At 50.2% G+C, this 24252-nt stretch overlaps 2 protein-coding genes across 2 annotated transcripts; both read left to right on the plus strand.

Moving 5' to 3' along the window:
* The first annotated feature begins 1285 nt into the window (after positions 1-1285).
* Positions 1286-14218, plus strand: Atf3 (activating transcription factor 3). Its single transcript, XM_027418686.2, has 4 exons — positions 1286-1515; positions 7394-7637; positions 11435-11542; positions 12793-14218. Exons 2-4 carry the CDS (start codon positions 7398-7400, stop codon positions 12988-12990), a joined length of 546 nt encoding a protein of 181 aa, XP_027274487.1. The 5' UTR covers positions 1286-1515; positions 7394-7397; the 3' UTR covers positions 12991-14218.
* A 3805-nt stretch (positions 14219-18023) lies between these two features.
* Positions 18024-19817, plus strand: Fam71a (family with sequence similarity 71 member A). Its single transcript, XM_027419052.2, has one exon. It carries the CDS (start codon positions 18024-18026, stop codon positions 19770-19772), a length of 1749 nt encoding a protein of 582 aa, XP_027274853.1. The 3' UTR covers positions 19773-19817.
* Positions 19818-24252: the final 4435 nt, after the last annotated feature.

A 24252-nucleotide genomic window follows, 5' to 3' on the forward strand; every position in this document is an offset into this window, starting at 1 on the left:
GCAGGTGTTAGCAGGTGCCTCTGTCTTTACATCCCGGCGCCCTGCCCGACGTGTGCGCCCGAAGGCTTCCCAGACCGTTGTGCGAGCCCTGGGCCGCATTCCTTGGTTAGCTATGGAGACCCGCCCGGGGTCTTGCGCTCAGCCGAAGACTTTCGAAATTACTGGATCAGAACCAGCAAACTGTTTTCAACGTTCAAACCCAGTTCTGCTGAGGCCTCGGCTTGAAACTCGAGCCCTACGTCCAACTTTTCCCGCCACCAGATTTCAGGGCAGAGGGCCCCACGTTCCGGCTCTAAGCAGTACGTGCTCAGTCCGGGCAGCCGGGCCCCAGCAGGACTCTCTGTTCCTGCAGACACTAGAAACCTGGAGACGGTTTTTCTCTAAATACTTCCTGACATCCAGGCGGACCCCCGCCCCCTACCTCCGCCAAGGCGGGGCGCGTGAGGATCAAAGCGTCCTCTAGCCGGGACTCCCTGAGCCGACGTCTTTTCCCAGCCCAAAGGTGGCCTCTGATCGCTCCAGATCTTTCCTCTATCTACACTCTTGCTTTCGCAAATGTTTTGTGGTTGTTATTGAAAACCCATAACCAAGCTGACAGCGTCTCGTCACTGGCAGCTCGGGTTCCCAGCGAGTCCGGAGGCCCTGCGTGTGTGGGGGGCGCGAGCTTGGGAGACTGGGTTAATCCACGGCTGCCAGCGGGGCCCGCGGCGGCGGAGGTCACACTGGCGGGTAACGGTGTGGGTTCACCAGAGGGTAACTTTGAGCACCTCCTTCCCGAGGAAGATTGTCACCTACCCGTTCCCTGCCCCCTCCCTGAGCAAAGCCGCTGGCCAGAGAAGGCGCTTTTTCCTGAAGTTTTAGAAAAATGACCACGCATTTTTGAGAAAGGTCGTGCCCGCTACCCAGCCTCACCTAGTCTGGGCCACCTCCAGGACCCGCCTCCCGAGCCCCTCCCCCTACCCCAACCTAGCGGAGGGAGAGATGCCAGGGCGGTGGAGTCATGCCGCTGGCTTGGGCACCATTGGCTCATGCCTGGAACACGCAGCGACGAATACGCACGGCTGGCGGTGCGCCCGGGCGACTCCGGGCCTGATATGGAGAGAGAGGGCGGGTGTGTGTGTGTGTCCCGGGCGTGCGAGGCGCGCAGGACGCTCGGTGACCGCCCCTTCTCGCACTTGCATCACCAACCCGAGGTCTCCACCCACCCTTAGCCCCGCCCTCGGCCCTCCTCCACCCTCCTCTGGCCAGTTCTCCCTGGAAGCTATTAATAGCATTACGTCAGCCTGGGATTGGTAACTTGGAGTTAAGCTAGCGCGAGGGCTATAAAAGGGGTGATGCAACGCGCTCTCAGCCACAGTCTCAGGCAGCGAGACGCGCTGGGCACGGTGCTTCCCCCGCGGAGCTGACCGGTCAGCCCGCGCTCCGGCAGAGCCCTCGGTGCTCGCCCGCCAGCGGGACAGAACGCCCGCCTCTGGCCGCTCTCTGGACCCTGGCCGCCCCGAGCGGAGATTGGAGGTGAGTATTAGAGCCACGCGGCGGAAAGCGGCTCTCCCCTGCTCGTCTCCCCTCTAGTGACCAGTCCCGGGACCCCTGAGCCACCCGGACCCGAGTCCTATTCTGCCGCGCCACAGTCGCTCGGCTGAACTGCTCCTTGCCGCTGCCGCTCCGAGCTGGGACAAAGTTTCTAGTAAAGTGAAAGAACGAACTTTCTCTTTTGAGTCGTGAAAGATGCCCGGGGACGGAGGAGACCGCGCGCTCTCAGCCTGCTTCTAGAGAGGTCGCCTGGGTGGGTGCTGAGTGCTGCTTGGTGCGCGGGGGTGACCCACACTCTCGGGATCGCGGGTCACTGTGTCCCTCACCTGGTGTCCGGACGCCGGAGCCGGAGCGGGTCCCTCCTAGGTCCGCGCGGAGAGGCGCGGTGGCCGCGGCTGGTGGTAGCGCTGCTCCCGGTCCCGAGCGAAATGAATGGGGAAGGAACGCTCGGTCCGAGGTCCCGGCACAGCCGCTGGAGGTCGCCTCGCGCTCCCGGGAGCGGAGCTCACTGTGAGCGAAAGTGAGTTGGAATTAGTTTGTAGGCGGCGAGCGCTGGTATCGCGCTGTCCCGGGGCGGACTGCGGAGAGGTCTCGGCACCCACAGAAGTCGAGCGGCTGGGCTTGGGGCGTCAGCACCAGCCTCTCTTGCTGTTGTGACTTGCTGTGGCTCTGTCTTTTTTTTTTTTTTTTTTAATCGGTACTTGGGGTTTTTGTTTGTTCAGTTTTTTTGTTTGTTTTGATTTGTTGTTGTTTGGTTTTTTGTTTTGTTTTTGCTTTGTGTAGTCGAAGAACTGCGGGGACCAGATCGAACGGGTGGAGGGACCAGGGTGTGGAACCACTTGAACACGTGTGTGTGTGTGTGTGTGTGTGTGTGTGTGTGTGTGTGTTGGGGGGTTGTTGTTTTGTATTTTTGAGACAGTCTCACTCTATAATTCGGATTGTCCATAAACTCCTGGTGATCCTCCTGCCTTAGCCTTCCAAGTGCTGGAATTACAGGCCACCACGCCCAGCACCCTGTGCTAGAGCCCTGTGCTGTGTGGGTTAGGGTTAGGGTTAATACGGCCAGGTTTTGACCGAAGATTTTCAGTTTTTAGAACGAAATAACCGAACTAAAAGGAGCCAGGAAGGGATCTGGAGTTAAGAGGGTGGCTCCCCACCCAGTGTCTCTGAGACAGGAAGGGAAGGGGCTTCCCTCTCCATCTCTGCCTCCTACCTTTCTCCCGTGGGTTGGTTCTCTGCTTCGACCCGCTCTCATCTTCAACTGCCATGTTTTAATTTTCCTCATAGCCACTTTATTTTGCTTAATTTTATTATGTAGATCACAGGCTTTCTCATAAATCCAAGGAGTTGCCAAGCCCAATTAGTCTCCGCCTTCCCTTGTTAGGTTTTTTGAGATAGGGTCTCCCTATGTAACCCAGGTTTGCTTCAAACTCATGGCAATCCTCCAGCCTCAGTTCCCAAGTGCTGGGATTACAGTCATGTGTCACCAAGAGAGCACGTTTTGCATGTAGCGTTTGTTGTGGGGATCATGTTACCACACACAGGCTCTTGCCTGGGGGCGGCGGTTGTGGTTGTTTCTGAGACTTCAGAGGTTGCTGACCAGGTGGAGGCATAGCGCCCAGCACTGTGGCTATCTAAATCCCTTCTCCACACCAGTTTCTTCTGTGACCCCTTCCTGTCTTCATTCTGTCAAAACCTCCTTGATGAAGGGTTCCAGGTATGGGACTCTTGAGTCCTCAGCTGCTACCTGGCTGACCGCTCTGCCTGTGGTTGGCTGCTTTCTTGAGCTGGTGTAAAGTGAGCAGAGGGTGTGGTTTCAGCAGCTTGGCTGGACCAACCACCCTCCAGCTGTGTGAGTTTAGGCTAGTTGCTTTCCTTCCTGGACCTCAGTTTACTAAGTGACAAAGTGAGGATCTGATCTAGACAATTCTAAGGCTGGGTACCTTTAGCCAGAGTCTGTGATTCCTTAAGGAACTGGCTCTATGCTAATCCAACCAGCGAAGGAGGGACATAGCCAGGACACCACAGAAACTCTTAAGAGAGAAATGGTTTCTTGTGTGAAAACTCACAATCTCTGAAGAACACACGACAATGGAGAAGTGCTGATGTCAGCAGAGTGTCGTGGCAGTCACCCGGTGTCCCGGGAACTCAGGACCGTAGTACAATTGTGGCAGATTGACCTGAAATCCTTGAGGGTTCCAGTTAATTGCTGATGAACAGAATTAAACTGAATTGACAGCCAAATCCATTTCCCTGAGGTGGGGGGAAGGTGGAGTTAGAGTGTCTGTGTGGGTGTGAATCTCTTATGTTTTCAAGTGTGTGTATGTGTGTGGGGGGGTGTTCTTCCCCACAGCCTGGGGAGGGAGTTGGCAATCTCATTCACAAATTTCAGATAGGAACTGAAGGTCAGAAAGCCTCTGACTCCTGAATGGGTGCTCAGCTAGTGAGTGGCAGACATAGACCTGGAGACAGCGCCTGATCCTTGCACCTCCCATCTGCAAACAGGAGAAAGAACAGGATGTGGAGAGTCAGGAAAAGGTGGCTAACCCTCTCCCGACTGCTACACGTTGCTTTGCAGATGGTTCAGTGGAAGGAAGTGCAAATCAAAAGTGAAATTTCAATTGGAGATAAAAATCTAGGAGCTGAATTTCCAGTTAAATAAATTAGAAAAGTTTCACTTTCTTGAAAATGATGAAATTGCCAACAATATGACATAATTTCTGATTGGACATCATGAAGCAGAAACAAAAACAGAATTTGAGTCTTGAAGCAAATCCAGAAGACAGTTTTATGATGGGTGTAGAGTTAACTCAGCTCGCCCAAACCCCTCAGACACTCCCCTCTTGGATGCTGGGTGTGTTAGAGGGCCTCAGCTCCTGAAAACAAGCTGAAGTTTTAGACTCTGTTTCCCTGGAGGACACAACCTGACTCTAGGCTGACTCCCAGATCTTTACAGATGGAGCCACTTGAAAGTCAGAAAGACTTTCTTAACAGCTTTACGACATGCTTGAATCCCCAAGTAAGCCCCACCCCCAGCTTTTCACAAAAGCATTCCATACCACTGACATTCCTCAGTTTCTTCCTGTCTTCATGCTAAGAAGGATGTTGGGGGGGGGGGTCCCAAACAGCAGACTCTAAACCCCAAGGGCTCATTAAGAAACTTAACTGGGTGGCTAAAGTGACAAACTCAACTGGCTCAAACGAGCCAGTATAGATGACCCATCAAGTCATGCACATGAAGGCCAGACCTGTAGCAGCTCTGAATTCCATCCCTTAACTGGTGGTTTTGTTTTGTTTTGAGCAAAATTGGAAAGGAAGGGGAAATGAGGATGCTTGGGAGGAAGTTAAGCCTCTGGCTTCAGAAGCCAGAGAAACAGCTCCCAGACACGTGATCACAGGATTCAATGAAGAGACCTTCAGTTTGGGAAAGAATTGTACCAATTTCTTGAGTTCATATGACTAGTGGAGGGCAGCTTTTGCTGGACTGGAATTTCTCGAGGGCCTCCATCTCCAGGGACAGGTACCCTGGGGAGGAGCATCAAAAGTGACCTGATAGAGCCTACTGAGTCTCCACAGGAGAGCAGCCAGCCCTCTGAGGGTGATCCTGGGAGACCCAGTGTAGCTCCTGGTGGCCCTCACACCACTCTTGGGGAAATGGGGTACTTGTTCTCAGCCTACCTTTGCTTAGGAGAAAGAAGCCATGGGGGGGGGGGTTGTGCAGGCGATGTATGGTCACAACACAGAACTAAGTGGTCTTCAAATATTGTTTTTTTTTAATCTTGGAGAATTTTATGCATAAAACAGCCCATTTAAACTTACGCCTGGATGCAGGCAGTAGTGGAGTGATATAAAAAGACTAGCAATTCCTTGAACAGAGTTCAGGGATTCCCTGGGAATCGTTGCCTAGTTCCCCGCCACCACTGTTTCTGTTCCAGGCTTCCCCTCTGCTTCACGCCCCTCCAAACGTTTGCTGTTTGTTGTTGTTCAATGGAGTATAGTATTTGGGTATGCGGCATATAAATTAAGGTCATGAGTTCTGAAGCCAAGCCAAACGAATCCCCACGCCTGGTGCTATCCCATGTTAATGTGATCTGTCTAAATCTCAGTTAACTCATGTATAAAATGGGGCCAGGCTTTACAGCACCGGCTTCTCACAAGGCCCAAAGGAGACAAGATAGACAGGGTATCCTTTCATGTTAGAGGTTTGCCAAAAGGTTTCCTGTCGTCTGTGACGTGGCTGTGACGTGACCAGTGTCACCAAATACAGTCCCTGCTTTGGGAAGGGTGGGAGTCACAGCTGTTAAGTCCACAGCAGAAGACTGGGTAGTCTAGATCACTTCTGCCCTTGACTTTCCCTTGTCACGCCCCTGTGGATTTGCTGGCCTTTAGAATGATGAGGCCACATTGTTTATTCAGTTGTCCAACTGGTCAGCAGGCATCGTGGGCCCGTGCTAAGCTTGGCTTGGGACAGAGCTTGGGCAGTGGTTTGCTGGCTTGGGGGAGTTCTCCACCAATTTCCAGATGAAGACTGAATCCCAGAGCTGAGTGGCCTGCTCTTTCATGACCAGGCCACATCCCAGGTCCCCTCTGCCCCTACTCCAAGCCTCTCCTTATACCTCAGCACTAAACAACACCCCCATAAATCCAGGTCTCCCTCTCAATTTGGCTTGCCCTGAAGTCCTTTGCTTTGCCAGCCTTCTCGTTAAGAAGAACTCCTTGTTCCCGCCATTACCACCCCCTGCCAAGGTCTGGGGTGAAAAAACACACCCAGCTTCCTCATTCCCTCTGAGCTTCCTGCGGGAGAAACTTCCGCACGAGTTGTGGAATTCAAGCCCCCCCCCCCCCCCGCCCCAACTTCCTGATTTAACTGCCACACACTATCATATTGGTCTTGATTTCAGGTGTCATCCCAGTCTCTTTTTGAAAGAGTCTGGAAATGGGATTCCAGAAAGTGCTGTTTTTTTGTTTTTTAATGTTTTTTTTTTTTTTCTCTTTGGGGTACTGAGGCCACATTGCATAATCTGTATACCAGGCAGACTACTAGAAGAACCTGAGAAGTCAACCCTCTTAAACTCTTAGCCATCTCTGAGATTCGTGTTTTAAGAATCTGTTTTATTCACAATGAGGATAGCATAAAAAAACAAAAAACAAACAAAAAAACAACTTTTGATGGTCTGTTGACTTTAATTGGCATTGCTTGCCTGAGCATGGGTGTGGTGTTAGTTACTGGAACATGGCAACTTAACCGGTGACTACTGAATAAAGTGACCCCTTTCCTGGGTGAGGATCCGGACCTCAAGGAACCCTCCCTAACCCATGCCAGAATGTTGACAGGCTCAGTCTTACACAAGTCCGCTTCTCCCCGTCTTCCTGCTCTTACATCCTTTCAGACTGTTGTTCCCTGATCCATGAACGTGTGTGTGTGTGTGTGTGTGTGTGTGTGTGTGTGTGTGTGTGTGTGTGTAGGGGGGGGAGGAGAAGGAGAGGGAGACAGAAGGTGTAACAATCACTTATTCTCAGAACTTTGCTCAGCTATGAATTTCTGCGTTAACTGTTGCCTACTGAAAAAAAAAAAAAAGAAAGCTGACCAAGGTTGAGGCTAGCACGAGTCTCTGGATATGGGAATAAATGAGTAGGGAGCAGTTTGACAACGTGTCCGCTTAGCAAAACAACAGTAATATGGTCTCCCTTATTTCCTATAATTCCTCCAGCCACAGGCAAGAGATGGGCATGAAATGGAAACAAGGCAGAAGCCCCAGGGCTGCAGGGACTTTGTTCTGGGGTGGGCTGTACTTTGGCGTGGTTGGAATCTGTGCCCCAGGACCCCTGAAGCAGTTTGGGCTTAATTTTTTTCTTTCAGCAAAATGATGCTTCAACATCCAGGCCAGGTCTCTGCTTCCGAAGTCAGTGCGTCTGCCATCGTCCCCTGCCTCTCACCTCCTGGGTCCCTGGTATTTGAGGATTTTGCTAACCTGACGCCCTTTGTCAAGGAAGAGCTGAGGTTTGCCATTCAGAACAAGCACCTGTGCCACCGGATGTCCTCTGCGCTGGAGTCAGTGACCATCAACAACAGACCCCTGGAGATGTCAGTCACTAAAGCCGAGGTGGGTTCTGCCTCACAATGTCCATTCTTTCAGCAGGCATTTATCACACACACTCCGCAGGCAGGAGGCAGGAGCTGGGGATAAGCACCAACAAAAGCACTGCCCTTGGGGAGCTTAGGTTCTATTCTCTGAAGATAATGGAATAGAGACAATACACCAACAAGCAGGCAGAGTGTACACGTCTGAATGACCAGGTATAGTGTGTGTGTGTGTGTGTGTGTGTGTGATCAAGAGGCTACAACAGGAAGGTCAAGAGAGCAGTGAGTTTGAGGTCACTCTGAGACATATCACGACTCTTGAGAGAGAGAATTGGTAAACAAACATTTGGACTCTCTCTGTCTCTCTCTGTCTCTGTCTCTATAGGGATGACTCAGCAGTTAAGAGCACTTGCTGTCCATACTGGGGACACAGGTTCAATTCCCAGGATCCACATGGTGGCTCACAGTTGTCTGTAACTCCAATTTCAGGGACTCCAACATCCTCTTCTGGCCTCTGCAGGCAACTGTATAAACGTGTCATGCATACATGAACACAGGCAAATACTCATACACGAAAAATAAAACATAAATATTTTAAAAAAAGGGGGGGGACAGAAAGAAGCAACTGCACAAATGTGAACACACATGCAGACAAAAACTCATACACATAACAATAAAGCTAATTTTTCTTTTTTTTAAGAAAAGAAAGGGGTTCAGAGAATAGGTGGAGGTGAGTGGTCATTTTAAATCAGGAGGCCAGGGAAAGTGTCACTAGTCATGGCCTTTGAGCTAGGACTTGAGAGGGAGTCTATAGGAAGGGTACTCCCTAAGGGACCCTCCATATACGAAGATGAAGGTCCAGGCTAGGCTAGTGCTGAAATGTAGCTGGCGTCTGGGTCTAACTTGAGGATATGGCTGCTGTAGGTACCGGTGTGTTACATGGACAAACAAGAGTGTCCATTTGCTTCAGGGCTAGGGACTGTAGGAGCCAGGTGGGGCAAGAGCCGAAGTTCTGTCCTCAGAAAATGTGAACTAGAAAGTGCAAATGTGAGCTGGGAGTCCAGGGCCAGAGACACCGAACTGGGAATCATCAAATTATGGTTGGCGCTTGAAGCTGTGAGTTCAGTGAGGCCACTTTCTCTGTGGAGACTTTCTTAAAAGTGGGGAATGATATGTCAGGACCCAAGGACCAGGAGATTAGGCCTTCCCTTCCTGGCAATGGTGCTCACAGATTTCTTATACCATGTGTTTGCTCTGGGCTCAACATCCACTCACACACGTGCACTATGTATTGGGAAACCTTCCCGTAAGACACCTGGAATAATAGAGTTGGTTATTGAACCGTGGTTGTCAGTGACAATGCTGCTTCAAGAACGTCAGAGATAACGAACTCTTGCAACTTTGTTAGCCTTTCTTGGTTGGGGATATTGCAAGCTTACTTAATGTGTGTGACTGCAGCCCTGGAGCAAAGGGTGAAACTGATCAAAAACTGTGAGTTTAAAAGGAGGCTGAGGTCCCCGGTCGTAGCCCAGCGATGAGTGTAAGACCTTGGGTTTTGGGTTTGATCCATTATACCAGAGGTAGAAGGAGATGGCTTGACGGTCTTCATGGTTGTTTGATGTCTCCCGCCAAGGACTGGCACTTGTGGAAAGTCTGAGGGGAGCCTGGCTGATAGCATCCAGTGAGTGGGGACAGACATTATTTCTGATGCTGTTGCCATGGATGCCATTGGGGGTGTTAACTGTGCTCCCAGCTAACTCAGGGGAGGTCAGAGAGGGTGCCACAAAACAGTCCAGGTATCATGTCCAGTACTGGGTAGTGCAGGTTAGAGCCTGGGACATTCTGGGAGACTTTGTTTTTCTAATGACATAGTTTGCAATAACACGATACAGTAGTTGGAAAAAGTGGGGGAGGGGGGCTAGACAGACGGATGGACTGGGGAGGGCAGTTGGAGAGTATCTGGAGGAAGACCAGTGGTAGAGCCGCTAATGGATGGATGATCCCAGGTTCCCTACTCTAGGGGAAGGGACATATTTATAAAACAGTCTTTTTCCAGTTCTGACTTACAGAAACCAATTTAATTATCAAAATGTTACTTCAAAATCCAAATTATTTTTAAAGTCGTCTCAACTTTAATTTACCATATTGCCAGTGTAATCCTTCTTCACTGGCTCTTTGATTTTTGTGATTCATTCTTTTAAATTTTTATTTTTATTTTACGTGTGTGTTTTATGTGCAAGAATGTATGTTCATTGTATGCATGCTTGGTGCCCACGGAGGCCAGAAGAGGATTTTTGGGTCCCTTGGAACCAGAGTTACAGTTGTGCGCCATCATGTGGGTGCTGGGAATCAACCCCAAATTCTCTGAAAGAGCAGCAAGCGCTCGTAACCACTGAGCCATCTCTCTGCTCACCCACAGTGTGTGTGTGTATGTATGTGTGTATGTGGGGTGTATGTGTATGTATGTATGTGGTGTGTGTGTATGTATGTGTGTGTGTATATGTGTGTGTGTATGTATGTATGCATGTGGAGGGGTGTGTATGTGTGTGTATGTATGTATGTATGTGAGTGTGTGTGTGTATGTGTGTATGTATGTGGGGGTATGTGTATGTATGTATGTATGTATGTATGTATGTATGTATGTATGTGAGTGTGTGTGTGTGTGTATGTGTGTATGTATGTGGGGTGTATGTGTGTATGTATGTATGTGAGTGTGTGTGTGTGTCTGCATGCATGTGGTTCTTATATTTACTAGGTCTGTGGCCAGATAGGAATGCCTCCTCCAGTGTTCTCAGTGTTCTCCCGTGAGTTTTGCTTCTCTAGATTTGGAGACCTCCATCTCAACCGTCAGTCAGTGTCTTCTGACCCAGCAGACTAGGGAAGGGTCAGGAGTGGCCTCCTGAAGCTGACGAGGTCTGACACTGGCCAGCCCACCATGCTGGACTGTGGTCTTCAGCAGAGTTGAGTAGCTACATGTGGCCATTGCTCAAAGGTCCACAGACTAAGTCGGGTCTGGGTGGATGTCCATGGAGGACCACACTCCCCAGACCTGGACAGGGCCCTGTTCTCTGAGAGCCCCAGCATTGACTCAGAACGAGGAACAGGAAGTCAGTGTGACTTGTTGGCTGAATCAACAGGTGGTTTGGTGCTCTACTCCCCACTGGTATCCAGCTGTGGGCTTACTAATACCATCTTAGTGCCAGTAATAGTCTGGAGTCTTCTCTAGGAGCTCACAGGCTTCACAGAAGGGTGTGCCTTGATGCACCTGGTAAGGACAGAGATGTTAGGAGTGCTGCTGTCCCTGCAGCTGTGATCCAGTGGTTGACAGATGCCATTTGGAGAATCAGTTTAAGATTAAAATTCTTATTTCAAACTCCAAATGCATTTTAAAGTGGGTTAGATTTTAATTTACTAGTTTCAAATGTAATTCTATTTTGATGAATAGAATTTTGACTTTAGATTTTGTTATTTATTCTCAAGAGTGTGCGCACACACGTGTGTGTTGGGAGTTCACACAAAAATCTAGGCCATGATGCTGGAGAAAAGGCTCGGGGGCTAAGCGCACTTGCTGCTCTTCCAGGAGACTGGGGGTCCCAGCACCCCATTCTAGCAGCTACACTGGTTCACAGCAGCCTGTAACTCCAGCTCCAGGGATCCAACACTCTCTTCTGGCCTCTGAGTGCATGTGCTAGATCCACACACAGACAAATAAACATACACATAAAAGTGACTAAAAACAAAAAACACCAAACCAAAAAACCCACAGCCTTGCTATTTTGGCCTCATGGTGGCTTAAGTGTGGCCTTTTGGGTTTTATAGGTGGCACCTGAGGAAGATGAAAGGAAAAGGAGACGGCGGGAAAGAAATAAGATTGCAGCTGCGAAGTGTCGAAACAAGAAGAAAGAGAAGACGGAGTGCCTACAGAAAGTGAGTGCTGGCCGAGCTTCCCCTACTCAGCGCCCACTCCTGACCTCATCAGCCTTGTGCCACTGGCAGAGGGGAGTTGTGGGTGGTGTAGAAATGCCAGCTGTAGGCAGAGGGAGGAGGGGACTCTGATATATAGAATAAAGATTTGTAGATTTAAAAACTTCAGTATTGCCAGGTGTTGGTGGCACACGCCTTTAGTCCCAGCACTCGGGAGGCAGAGGCAGGCCTGGTCTACAGAGTTCCAGGACAACCTCCAAAGCAATACAGAGAAACCCTGTCTCAAAAAACAAAAACAGCAAACAAACAAAAAAACCTTCATGTATCCAGGGGCTAGCAAGCTTGCCGTGCAAGCCTGGCAACCTGGGTTCGATGCCCAGAACCCACTGTGGGAGGAGAGGACGGATCTCCAAGAATTGTCCTCTGACCTCCACATGCATGATGTGGCACAAACTGGTCCATACACCGCCATGAGTTTCTAGGCTTTCAGGCTAAAAAGACTTTATTCACACCAGTTTTACAAATAAAACAACAAACCCCTGCTAACTGCCACTGACTCTCAAGAAAAGCTTTTATTCCTCTCCAGCTTGCTCTGTTAACCCGGAAGTACTTACACTGTGCTCCTGCCTGGGTTTGAACCCTGCGTCTCTTCTTCCTGCCTATCCAGCACTTTGAGAGCACGCTATCAGGCTGTCACCCCACAAAAACAAAACAAAACAAAACAAAACACACAGAGCCTGGAAGTCTTTGCAGGGGCCGTGTCTGCTCCCCCAAGTCTGTGCAGGCCAGCTTCTGGCAGAGACACAAGCTGGCCTCAGTAGTCCTGGGATCTCTGCTTGTTGCTTTAGGGTCAGTGAAAAACCTGAGAGTCTTGGTGAGATCAGAAATTCAGAGAAAACGCTACACCACCAGTTTGAAATTCTCCTCAGCTCCCCAGACCCTGTGGGGCTCAGATGCCCTTGGCAGTGGACTGGAGCAGCCTTCCCTGAGCCCTTGGTGCTACAGCAGCTTCAGTAAGCATGGCAGCCTGGCTCAGTGGTATCCCCAAACTTCTCACATGTCCCCTAATTTCAGAGACCTCTGCAGGGTCCACACCACCCCTGACCTAGTTCTGACCTCCTATCTTTTGTGGTGCATGGTTCCCCCAGCACACCTCTCCCAGCTCAATGAGCCCCAAGATTTCCAGGTGGTCTCGCATACCTCCCCAACCCTGGCTCCCCCCATAATGCCTCTATCTTTTGATTGTCCCTCAGGAGTCAGAGAAGCTAGAGAGTGTGAACGCTGAGCTGAAGGCCCAAATAGAGGAGTTGAAGAATGAGAAACAGCACTTGATATACATGCTCAACCTGCACCGACCCACGTGTATCGTGCGGGCTCAGAATGGGCGGACTCCGGAAGATGAGAGGAACCTCTTTATCCAGCAAATAAAAGAAGGAACATTGCAGAGCTAAGCGGCAGGGGCATGGGGGCAACTGGGGAGTCCTTATTGAATCCTCCTTTTCCACCCCAAACCCTGAAGCCGTTGGAAAGCTGGCTTCCTGTGCACTTCTAGCATCTCAGCAGCCGAGAGCCGTTGGGGCAGGGGGGCCTGCGGCGACCACTGCGTTGTCCCACTCTGCCCTGGAGTGAACTGTGGCGCAGGGCAAGAGCGTCCCTTGTCTCACTAACTCCAGGATTTAGGCCTTACCATCCTGACCATTCTCAGATGATCTAGCTGGTCCCCGGCTGGGGTCCCATGCAAAGCAGGACACCCACTAATGGGATTCACGCAGAAGTGTCCGCCTCGGTAGGTGGGGTGGGACCAGGGCCGCCACTGCAGCTGACACCATCCCTTCTAGGGAATACGGAGCAAGAACACTCGTTGTCGAGGTTGTCCAATGGCCAGGGTGTGCTTCTAGAAAATAAGCTGTTTCATCCCAGATGGCTGTGCACAGGGCATTCACTTCAGAACCAGGTGTTGTGTTGTGCTATTTGGATGTTTGTCTTGCACGACACTGTAATGATTTTTCTGGGAGTTTCATCAGAACTGATTTCTGAGAGTTTGGGAGTCTGCCATCATGGATAGTATCCCTTAAAAGCATTCGGGTGGACATGTGAGCTTGCCTGCCCCCCAGGAACGAAATGGGCCTGCTGGCCAGCTGTGTCGCTCTGTGCTGTCAGAGGACGCCTCCTTTCCCTGTACCCACTGCTGAGGAAGAACCTGGGCATGACAGCAGCTCCTTGGCTGCAAACCGTTGCAATCTCACAGAAAGAAGGCACAAAGGAAGTCCAGCTTCCAAAGGGTAGGACTCTCCTTCCCACTCAGTGACAGAGCAGGTGTGATTTCTAGGCTAGAAGGGCCAGAGATACTCCATTATCCCTTCGTCACAGCCAGAAACCACAGCCTGTGGAGAAGTGTGTTTGAAGTCGTGTGCAGGGCCAGGTGTCTGCGTTGTGGGATGTTAATGGCATTGTTTTTGTTATTGAGATATGGCCCAGAGCTTTTCAGTTGGGAGGCACCTCCCTCTGGCCACCAGGACTCTGGCTACTGTTAAAATTCTGACGTTTCTGTGAAATCCTCAGAGTGTTTAATCTTACTCAATAGTATCATTACAATTTTCTGTGAGAGAAAATATTACTTATTTATCCCAGTATTCCTAGACTGTCGACATAATAAATATCAAAATAAGACATGGTAAACGTACGTGTCATGCTGGTTTCTACTAAGTCTTCTGTTGAAATAATGACTCTGCCTCTCTGTTATGGGGTGATTAGCATGAGTATTTGGGGACAGATTTCCTTTGTTCACAGGAAGAACACTAGGTAGGGTGGTTGGGGTATGGGTATGTTTTATGTCTATGGGTGTTTTGTCTGCATGTGTGTCTGCGCTCCACATTCATGCAGTGCCTGAGGAGGCCAGGAGAGGGTGTTGCAGAGGGTTGTGAGCCGCCATGTAGGTGCTGGGAATAGAACCCAGATCCTTTCCAAGAACACTGAATGCTGTTAACTGCTGATCCGTCTCTCCACTTCAGTTTATTTTTAAGTGTGTGTATGCATGTATGCTGTGTGGGAGAGGTGTGTGCATTCGTGCATTTGCCTGTAGAGACCTAGCCCAGGTGGGTGACTTCTGACCCTTGCCTCAGTCTGCTGCTTGATGCTCAGTTTCTCCTCAACAAACCCTGAAACACTACATGTGCCCTTCACACCAACTGTTTGGCACTAATATGGTTTGTTGTTTTTTGAGAGCCTCACTATGTGGCCCAAGGTAGCCTGGAACTTACTATGCAGCCCTATGTGGCCTGGAAGAGCCTCCCTTCCTCTCCAGGTTCCTCTGCCTCTTGTGTTGTCCTGGGATCTGTCCCAACACCTGCTTCAGAGTAAAGGTTTGAAAGGTTCTGGCTCAGGACCTGACCTGAGTCATCCTTAAACATTCTGTGAAGAGGCAAGCTTTCCACACTGAGGGTTCGTTTGTCCTCCTGGGTGGTTGTGACTCTAAACTCCAGAAGCCTCTGGTCTCATAAAGCATTGCTCTTAGGGTCAAGCTAGGTGGTACCTGCCTGGTGGGTCTCTGGTCAAGGCTAGCATAGTCTACACAGTGAGGTCCAGGCCAGCCAGGGCTACATGGTGAGATCTTGTCTCGAAACTTTCGAAGAAATTCACCCTGAGCTGCAAAGCATGGGTGAACATGGATGATAATCACAGCTAGTATTCACTGACTAGGACAACGGGCTAGACGTTTCCTGCATCATGCCATGTGTTAGCTACCTGTCTGTCACTATAACAGAATTCCTGAGGAGAAACAAATGGAGAAACGTGGGCTGGTGAGATGGCTCAGTGAGTGAAGGCTCTTGCTGCCAAGTCTGATGACCTGAGTCCAGTCCCACACGATGGGGAGACTGAACTCCTACAAGTTATCCTCTGACCACATGTTACTATGGTGTGCACATGCCCCCAACCCACCCGCCCCAACCACACACACCACACACACACACACACACACACACACACACACACACACTGAATATAATAAAGCATTTTTTAAAGAGAAAAACAGCTTAGTGGTTCAAGTTCTTGCCACACGATTGTAAAGACCTGTGTTCAGAACCCACGTAAAAGCCAGGTGGACATGGTGGCTTGCTGGTAATTCTACATTGAAAAGACAGAGACGGGCCATCCCCAGAGCAGGCAGACTAGCCAGAGCAGCCGTGTCTCCAGATCTGGGTGCATCTGAGAAAACCAACCTTGGGCTGCCACACGTGCATTTACCACTCACACATGCACGAAACACTGAGAAAAAAAGTGCTTGGGTCCACGGTTTAGAAGTGTGAGTCCATGACTGATTCATCTTTTTCCTTGGGTCTGTGTGGATGCAGCAAACCCAGGTAGGAAGTGTATGGTGGACCAAAATCACCTCATGACCAGAAGGGTCTGTCATCTCCCTTAAGGCACATCGTCCATGGCACAGGACCTCCTATAGGGCCCCACCCCCCGACAGCTCAGGGACTCCTCGTGCCTTTAGCACAGGGGCTTTGGAGACATTCCCAGTCCTCAAAAGCACTGCTCTGCTCCACATGTGAGGAAGTAGGGAAAGCCAAAACTGCTCAAAGTCCCCCAATTTACCTAAGACTGAAGGCTACACTTTCTAAAACCACCAAGGTTTCAAGCAAGAGTTCTAAGGGTGTATGTGTTATGTATATAAATGGAAAAACACAAATCATAATATTCAGCATCCAAATGCGTTGAGTTCATGTGTAGCCACCACTGACTGACATCCATGGAGCAGTCACTCCCCAGGTCCCACCCTCAGCACTTGGCAAACTACTCAACTGTTCATTTCTTCAGGCTAGCCTGTCCTGTGGCCTTGTGTCAAGCTTCTTTCACGTAGCAAAGTACCAAGGTCCACCCATGCTGAGGTACGAATCAACATTCCATTCCTGTTCACGGCTGAGTTACAGTGTATTGTACGAGGATCTGTATTTTGCTCATCCATTTATCAGTTAATAGCCAGGTGTGTGTGCTTTCACAGAGCGGTAGATAACCTTTGCCCTTAAGGGATGAATGTCTGGAGTAAGGGTCCAAGTGACAACAGTTTGGAAATCCTGAGTCTGGCTAGCTAGGTAGGTGTGGCAATAGCCCGAGTCATGGTGACCGATGTAAACAGATTTCCAATGCTCTCCCCAACAGCAGGGCTGTTAGAATGTGTGTGTGGGGGGGGGTAGGGAGGGGCTTGGATGCTCTCTTGGAATTCAAGGACTTCTGTTTCCTACCCTTCACCCCTACACTGTGCATCTCACTGAGCATACTGTAGAGAAGTGGATCCGTAAGAGATTAAATGGTCCCCCACAAAAACAAAACGGAAGGGGAAACCACTGGGTAATTTACCCCTACCTCAGCCTACCCGCTGTCTAAAAGAGTGGTCCTCCAGCGCGCACACACACACACACACACACACACACACACACACACACACACACACACACAGACAGAGAGACAGAGAGACAGAGAGACAGAGAGAGACCATACAACGTCCCATGATGCAGTAAAAATAAATCAGTTTGAAAACATTTGACTGGCCCAAGCTTCCCTCGGGAGGCAAAGTCCTATAGTGATTTAAAACAGGTTTCGGAATCAGCAAGACCTGCATTCAAACAGTACCGTTTGTGGGAGCAGGCGACTGGCGTTCAGAACGGTAGTGATAGCACACCTTGGTGGGTCTTCCAGGAATGTGTGACATGTCATACATAGTACAGTGCCAGTAAGCATTAATTCTGCCTTACTTAGTAAAGGCAAGAGCTGCCACGAAAGATTATCACCACCAACATTTAGTGAGGTTTCGTGGAAGGATCAAGCCCGGTATTCAGGTTGTCCAATAAAACGACAGCATAAGCTCCGACCTTTCAAATCTGCCTGTCCCTCGGATTCCCACGGGCTTTGAATCTTTTCAATTTGGGCTAAAGAAAAAAGTACTTGTATACAGTTTCCCCATTTGAAACCTTTTCCCTTTGGCACCCACCTACAGCCCTGTCCTCTTGCAGGGCAGCTGGAGGATGGGACAAAGGGGGATATGACAGTGACAGGTCACAAAGGGAGAGGGGGATAAGTATGGCTGTGCAGGGCTTCAGGCCCTAGTGGTCACTTCTCCCACTAGGGCTGCTGTTGTAGATGTACAGGGGGCTTTCAAAAAAATCACTGGTGGAGGTCGGAGGGTTTTCACACCCTGAAGAAAACCTCCCTGGAGTCTAACCCTGCATCTCTACACCCTTGGAGAGATTGGGCTTGGAGTCCAGGTACCCAACAGCACCCCTTGTCAATCATCTGTGCTCCCACCCCCAGCCCAGGCCTCTGAGAGGCTCTGAGGCAAACTGGGGGTCTGTGGGGTGGGGTTGAGAGACCTGCTGTAAGTGTCGCCGCCTCTGTGACCCAGGAGCACGGCTGCTCCCCTCATCTGTGGAGACCAAGAAAGACGTGGGAACCCACCTTGCCAGCGTACCTTTCTTGACACAAAATGACCATGACGTCTGACTCTCTGTTACCGTATTACACAGCCCAGAGTGGCTCCGGAGTCGGCATGTTCAACACCGCCATGGGGAAACTACAACGGCAACTGTACAAAGGAGAGTATGACATATTCAAGTATGCTCCAATATTTGAGAGTGACTTCATCCAGATCACCAAACGGGGAGAAGTGATCGATGTGCACAACCGTGTCCGCATGGTGACCGTGGGCATTGCGTGCACCAGCCCCATCCTTCCTCTCCCTGACGTCATGCTCCTGGCCCGGCCAGCCCCCGGCTGTGAAGACTTTCCGGGACGCAGCCAGACCACCAAGGGCAAAAGCCGCAAGGCTGCGAAGACCTTGGAGCTCACTAGGCTCCTTCCTTTGAAGTTTGTAAGGATCTCTGTTCACAACCGTGAGAAACAGCAACTGCGCCTCAAGTTCGCTACCGGCCGTTCTTGCTACCTGCAGTTGTGCCCCCCTCTTGAGGGCCGGGATGACCTCTTTGCCTACTGGGAAAAATTGATCTACCTCCTGAGACCACCTGTGGACAGTAACAGCAGTACCTACGCCATCCCAGCAGAGGACATGGTGTGCATGCCTCTGCTGGAGGAAGACGACAAGACAAGTATAGCAGCAGCCGAGTTCCAAGGAAAAGGGGACCCAGACCAGGTCAGTGTCAGAAGCCTCCCCGTGGTCACAGACGTGAGTGGGATCAGCTCGGCTGCTTTTGCTGGTGGTGAGGGAATCCATCATGACTCTCATAAACCCACCTCTTTGCCCAGTGTATCTACCCCCAAAGCAAACCCAAAAGACCTTGCCAAAGAGCCATCAACAGAGACAACAGCAGCGTCAGTGGGTAGCCTAGTGGGCGCTTTGAGCTTGGCAGGACCCAGGTCTGTGAGTTCTGGACAGACAAATGCAGACATAGCAGGGGGCGCTGCCATGGGTGCAAGAGGAAGCAAAAGCCATTTGGCCATTGCAAGCACTGGCAAGATGTCCCCGAAAAGCGTGAAGGCTGCCTTGGTAGGGACAGCCAGCAAGTCTCTGGAGTATATTTCCAGTGCATCCTCCAGCGTCTCCCGAAAAGATAGCATGACTATGGCAATTGTAAGACTAGAACCTACTAGCAAGTCTGTTGAAGAAACAGCAACTGATCCAGCCTTGACCTTGCCGAGTGAAAGCCACACAACAGAACAGACAAGACAGCCGAAAGCCCCCGAGGCCAACACGGAAGCCAATAAGGAAAGGCGGGAAAGAAGGGAGCGGAGGGCAAAAGACAGGGCTGGCAGCAGCAGGAGTTCCCGCCAGCAGAGGACAGGAGAAAGTCGCCGCAAGGCAGCTGGGGAAAAGGTGGTTCGAAAATCAACCAGCCGCAGATCTGCTCGGGCCGACAAGAAGGAAAAAGGCACCCTTAGAGGCAGCAAGCGCAACAGGTCTCACAAAGGGGTCAGCCATGTCCCCATCACGAAGGAGTCCCGGAGCTCCCACAAATCAGCCAGGACCCTCTCCACCGCCAGCTCTGCGTCTACGAGCAAGAGGGTTGGCAGAATCAGCTTGTTCCTGAGGAACATCAGAGCCAACCTGGCTGCAAAAGGCCTGGCATCACAGCGTGGCCAAGACACGGACATCGTGGCCAAGACACTGGAGACAACCAACGTGGAGGCCATCATGGAGACAGAGAGTGGCCAGGGCCTGGACATCATTGGTTCTGTGACATCCGAGGTCATGGAGACAGTGATCTTTGAGGCTCCTTAAAGTACAACTCAGGGCCCAAAACTGCAAAGGGCCCAGGGCCCAGGGTGAACCCCTAGAGTCGATTCCAGCTTTCTTACTGCAGTTTGAATAAAGAACCATTCTACCTGACAAGGGCTCTCCATATTTCCATACCCAGAAGTTCAGGAGTGACCTCATAGTGAATTCTGTGATGTCATCGCGAGACCCCTGGCTGCACCTGGATGAGGACTCCCTCTCCTGGAGGTGGGGCCCCACAGCTATGGCTGTGTTCTCTGTCTATTGATAAGGGCCCTGGCTCTAGTCAGGGATGGGAGAGGGCATTAGATTGGTTGTTAAGACTGTCTGGACTTAACAATTCAGCATGTATCTGTCTATCCGAGAATAAGACGCATTTCTGTCAGGTGTGTATGTTTCAAGAGACAGCTGTGAGAATATTCCTAGCAAAGTGCTTTAATGTTCCAACACTGGAAACAGACCAAATAACAAAATGAGAATTTATACTATATAGTGGGTACTATCCAAGTAATACAACATAGGTGAATTTTGCTCATAATGTTGAAAAGGAGAAAATCAAGGAACAGATATCATTGCATTTATAGGATGGCTCAAAAGCGACGAGTTGAAGGGAACCCAGACATGAACAAGATGGACTCAAGACCTTCAGGGATGTTAAGAGGCTGTCTGTCTGTCTGTATGTCTGTCTGTCTGTCTGTGTGTACCCATGCCATAGTCGGCATGTCAAGGAAAGAGGACAACTTTTGGAGACTGGTTTTCTCCTTCCGCTATGGGAATTCTGGGGAACGAAACCCAGGCCATCAAACTTAGTGGCAAGTATCTGTGTACAGGCTGTATTTAAAGAGTGAGTACATTGAGGATTGACTTTACAATTTTAGTGCCTCAAATGTCTGCATTGTGATAATATTTCCAGAAACATATCTTGAATCTTTCCCCTTATGTAGCAATCTTAAGATTCAAGAAGTCATGAGTAGTTATTAGAAAAAGAAGGCTGAGGGAGATGGTTACTTCATTGTCCTGTGGGACTTTTCACCCCAACCTACTTCCTTGTTCAGAGTCCTGTTTGAGGAACAAGAGAGGAGGTTCAGTCTGGGCTGGCCACCAGGCCCTGTCAGGAAGCTAGAGGGATGGGCACTGTCTGTTGATTAAGAGGAGTAGAACCGGTTGTGGGGTCTGGGAAGACCAGGTGTAGCTGGGAACTTCGAGTTGGTTTTTGAACTATAGTAGACGCCTAGCTGCTGGCTGGCCCTATCTAAGAAGGGTCCAGACCACCCTTTAGGCTGCCCCTGCCTGCACTGTAGCTAGGAACAGACCTCCCCCTGGAGTTGCAAACCTTTCTTCCCATCTCCCCAGCCACCAATGAAACGCTTGGAAGGCTAAGCAGAATTTTCTCCATATCCAATCTCCAAAACTTTCTAAACTCCAGGAAACGAATTCTCAGAGCTCTCTAGGCGAGGCTGCGGGCCACCAGGGTCAAATTCTCGAATCTGCCTTTGAGGCCAGCTGGCTTTAAGTATAGGTAGTGTGTGGTGGGCATGGGGGTTGAGGACTTGCTTCTGAGAACCGGAAGCTGGCTCAAGACCTGCCCACACCAACCATTTCCTGCCTCCAGACAAGGCTCTTGACCCTGGTGTGGGGGACTAGTGGGGTGAGTCAAGTTATTAAGAAAGGAGGGAGATTAGAGAGGACCAGGCTTCGAGGAAAACAAGCTCAGAATCATTAACCTGGAGCTCCAAGGAGGCTGGGGGAGGGGCTCCCCATCCTGCTGGAGCCCAATTAATGGTTTACCTTTCTGTCCTTTGACAGAAAGGTGTGGAGTTTACAAAGATCACACCACATCTCTTTAATTTGAGGGTTTCCACGCAGGTGAGTGGGAGTCTGTCAGACCAAAAAGAAAAGAAAAGAAAACAACAAAAAGACACTACAAACATTTACATGGCACTCAACTAAAATGCTCCCTAGTGGGCCTGCTCTCTCCCGTCCTCACAGACCCCTGCCTGGCAGGTCAGCCAATGAGCATTGAGAATATCACTTTAGAGTACCCGTTCTAGGTACCCTGGGGGCATGGCAGTGCGACACCCTTCAAACCCTGGAAGGTGTTACAGCTTGCCTGAGAGATGTGTCTTTGGGGGATAACATCTGTTTGTAGGAGGGTACCTGAAGTCAGTTTCGGTCTGGGACTCTGCCAGGTAAGGCACGGGGCAGGGGAGGGAGCGGGAAGACCTATGAAGTAGGCAGGCTTGAAACACTGCATAAACTGAGGCTGGAGGGCCAGGGGAGAGACAGGCACTGGTGGCCTGAGTGTCTGCGCCAGCCTGCCGGCCTTCGGGAATCACTTGAAGGGCAGTGCCCGATGGGAGTTAAGATCCCTGTGGCTCCAGGATACAGAGTTGAGGAAAGGGGGCCATCTGGAGGCCCTGGATTCTTTAGGAAGCCTGGCTAGAATGAGGAGCCCATGAACTAGGAAGCCATGGAAAGAGACAGGCAGTGTCAGGAGGCATAGAAGAGACGAAAAAGGACAGTTGTCCGTCTGTCTCAGAAGACAGGAAGCCAAGGTTTGGAACTCCACTGCAATCCTCTCGTCAGCACAGTGAAAAGAATGGGGGTGTTTCCCTCCCTTAGGGGGCCTGTCAGTCTGTGGAATGTTAGTGTGTAAAACAGCTTAGAGGTTAAAAAGCAAAAACAAAAAACCCCATGCAGGGTGTTAAAAGTAGTGTGGAGGGGGAGGGCAAGAGAGGAGGGGGAGGGGACTCTGGAATCTAGTGCTTCAAAGAGACCAGTGAGACCTCTGAACGTGATGTCAATGAGGAGGCCTCTGCACTCCAGGGAGCCCCTGGTAGCTGATCAGTATTTTTCCCTGGTGTAAGAAGGGGCTTTGGGAGTCCATCCCACGTGAAGGGATGCTCTCTCAGCCTGGACACATGGGGAGGGCCCAGGCCCAGCCCAGGAAGATGTGGTGGACTTTGCAGAGCCCCCATGAGGGCCCTACCCTGCCTGGGGAGTGGAGGGTGGCTGGGGGGGGGTAGGTCGGGGGTGGGGGAGGAGGGATGGGGGCGAGGGGAGGGAGAGGGAGGAGGGATTGACATGTGACACAAGCTTGTTCCTAATTTGAACTAATAGAGAGAGAGAGGGAGAGGACAGTGAGGGACAGGAGCTGGTGAGATAGATGCTCCTGCAACCTCCAGGGGTGTGGAGTTGCTCCACAGAGCCCCTTGTGGTCACACGCTGTTACTGCCCCGGTCACCGCTGCCTTTGCCACAGCGCTGGCATCAGCCGGCCCTCGGGTGCCACCCCTGCGGCAGCGGCAGAGGCGACCCTGACCCTGCGGAGCTGCGAGAGGACGCGAGGCAGCTGCGGGGCTCGGGTCCCGACAGGAGCGCGACAGACGTTTCCCTGAAGAGACGGAGTTTAAGTCAGCAGAAGAGGTGCAGCCGGTTAGTGTCGCATTCCCTCTGCAGCCCGCGAGCGTCTGAGACACGGTTACGGAAAACCAGTGATAAGCACGACGGGAAGATGGCCAGACACACACAGATACACACACATATATATACACACACAGATGACACACACACACACATATATACACACACACAGATACACACACACACACACACACACAGATACACACACATATATATACACACACAGATGATACACACACACACACACACAGAGATACACACACACACAGATACACACACATATATATACACACACACATATATACACACACACAGATGATACACACACAGATACACACACATATATATATACACACAGATGATACACACACACACATACACACACACACACAGATACACACACACAGATACACACACATATATATACACACACATATATATACACACACAGATGATACACACACACACACACACAGAGATACACACACACACAGATACACACACATATATATACACACAGATGATACACACACACACACACACAGAAATACACACACAGAGACACAGATACACACACATATATATACACACACAGATGATACACACACACACACACAGACACACAGATACACACACACACAGATACACACACATAAATACAGATAAACACACACAGACACACGGACACACATACACACACACACAGATACACACATATATATACACACACAGATGATACACACACACACACACAGATACACACAGAGACACACAGATACACACACATAAATACAGATAAACACACACACAGACACACAGACACACATACACACACACAGATACACACACATATATGTACACACACAGATGATACACACACACAGATACACACACAGAGACACACAGATACACACACATATATACACACACAGATGATACACACACACACACAGACACACAGATACACACACACACATATATATACACACAGAGAGATGATACACACACAGACACAGATATACACACATATATATACACACACAGATGATACACACACACACACA

The sequence above is a fragment of the Cricetulus griseus genome, chromosome 5 (assembly GCF_003668045.3).
Source record: "Cricetulus griseus strain 17A/GY chromosome 5, alternate assembly CriGri-PICRH-1.0, whole genome shotgun sequence".
In the NCBI taxonomy this organism is placed as follows: domain Eukaryota; kingdom Metazoa; phylum Chordata; class Mammalia; order Rodentia; family Cricetidae; genus Cricetulus; species Cricetulus griseus.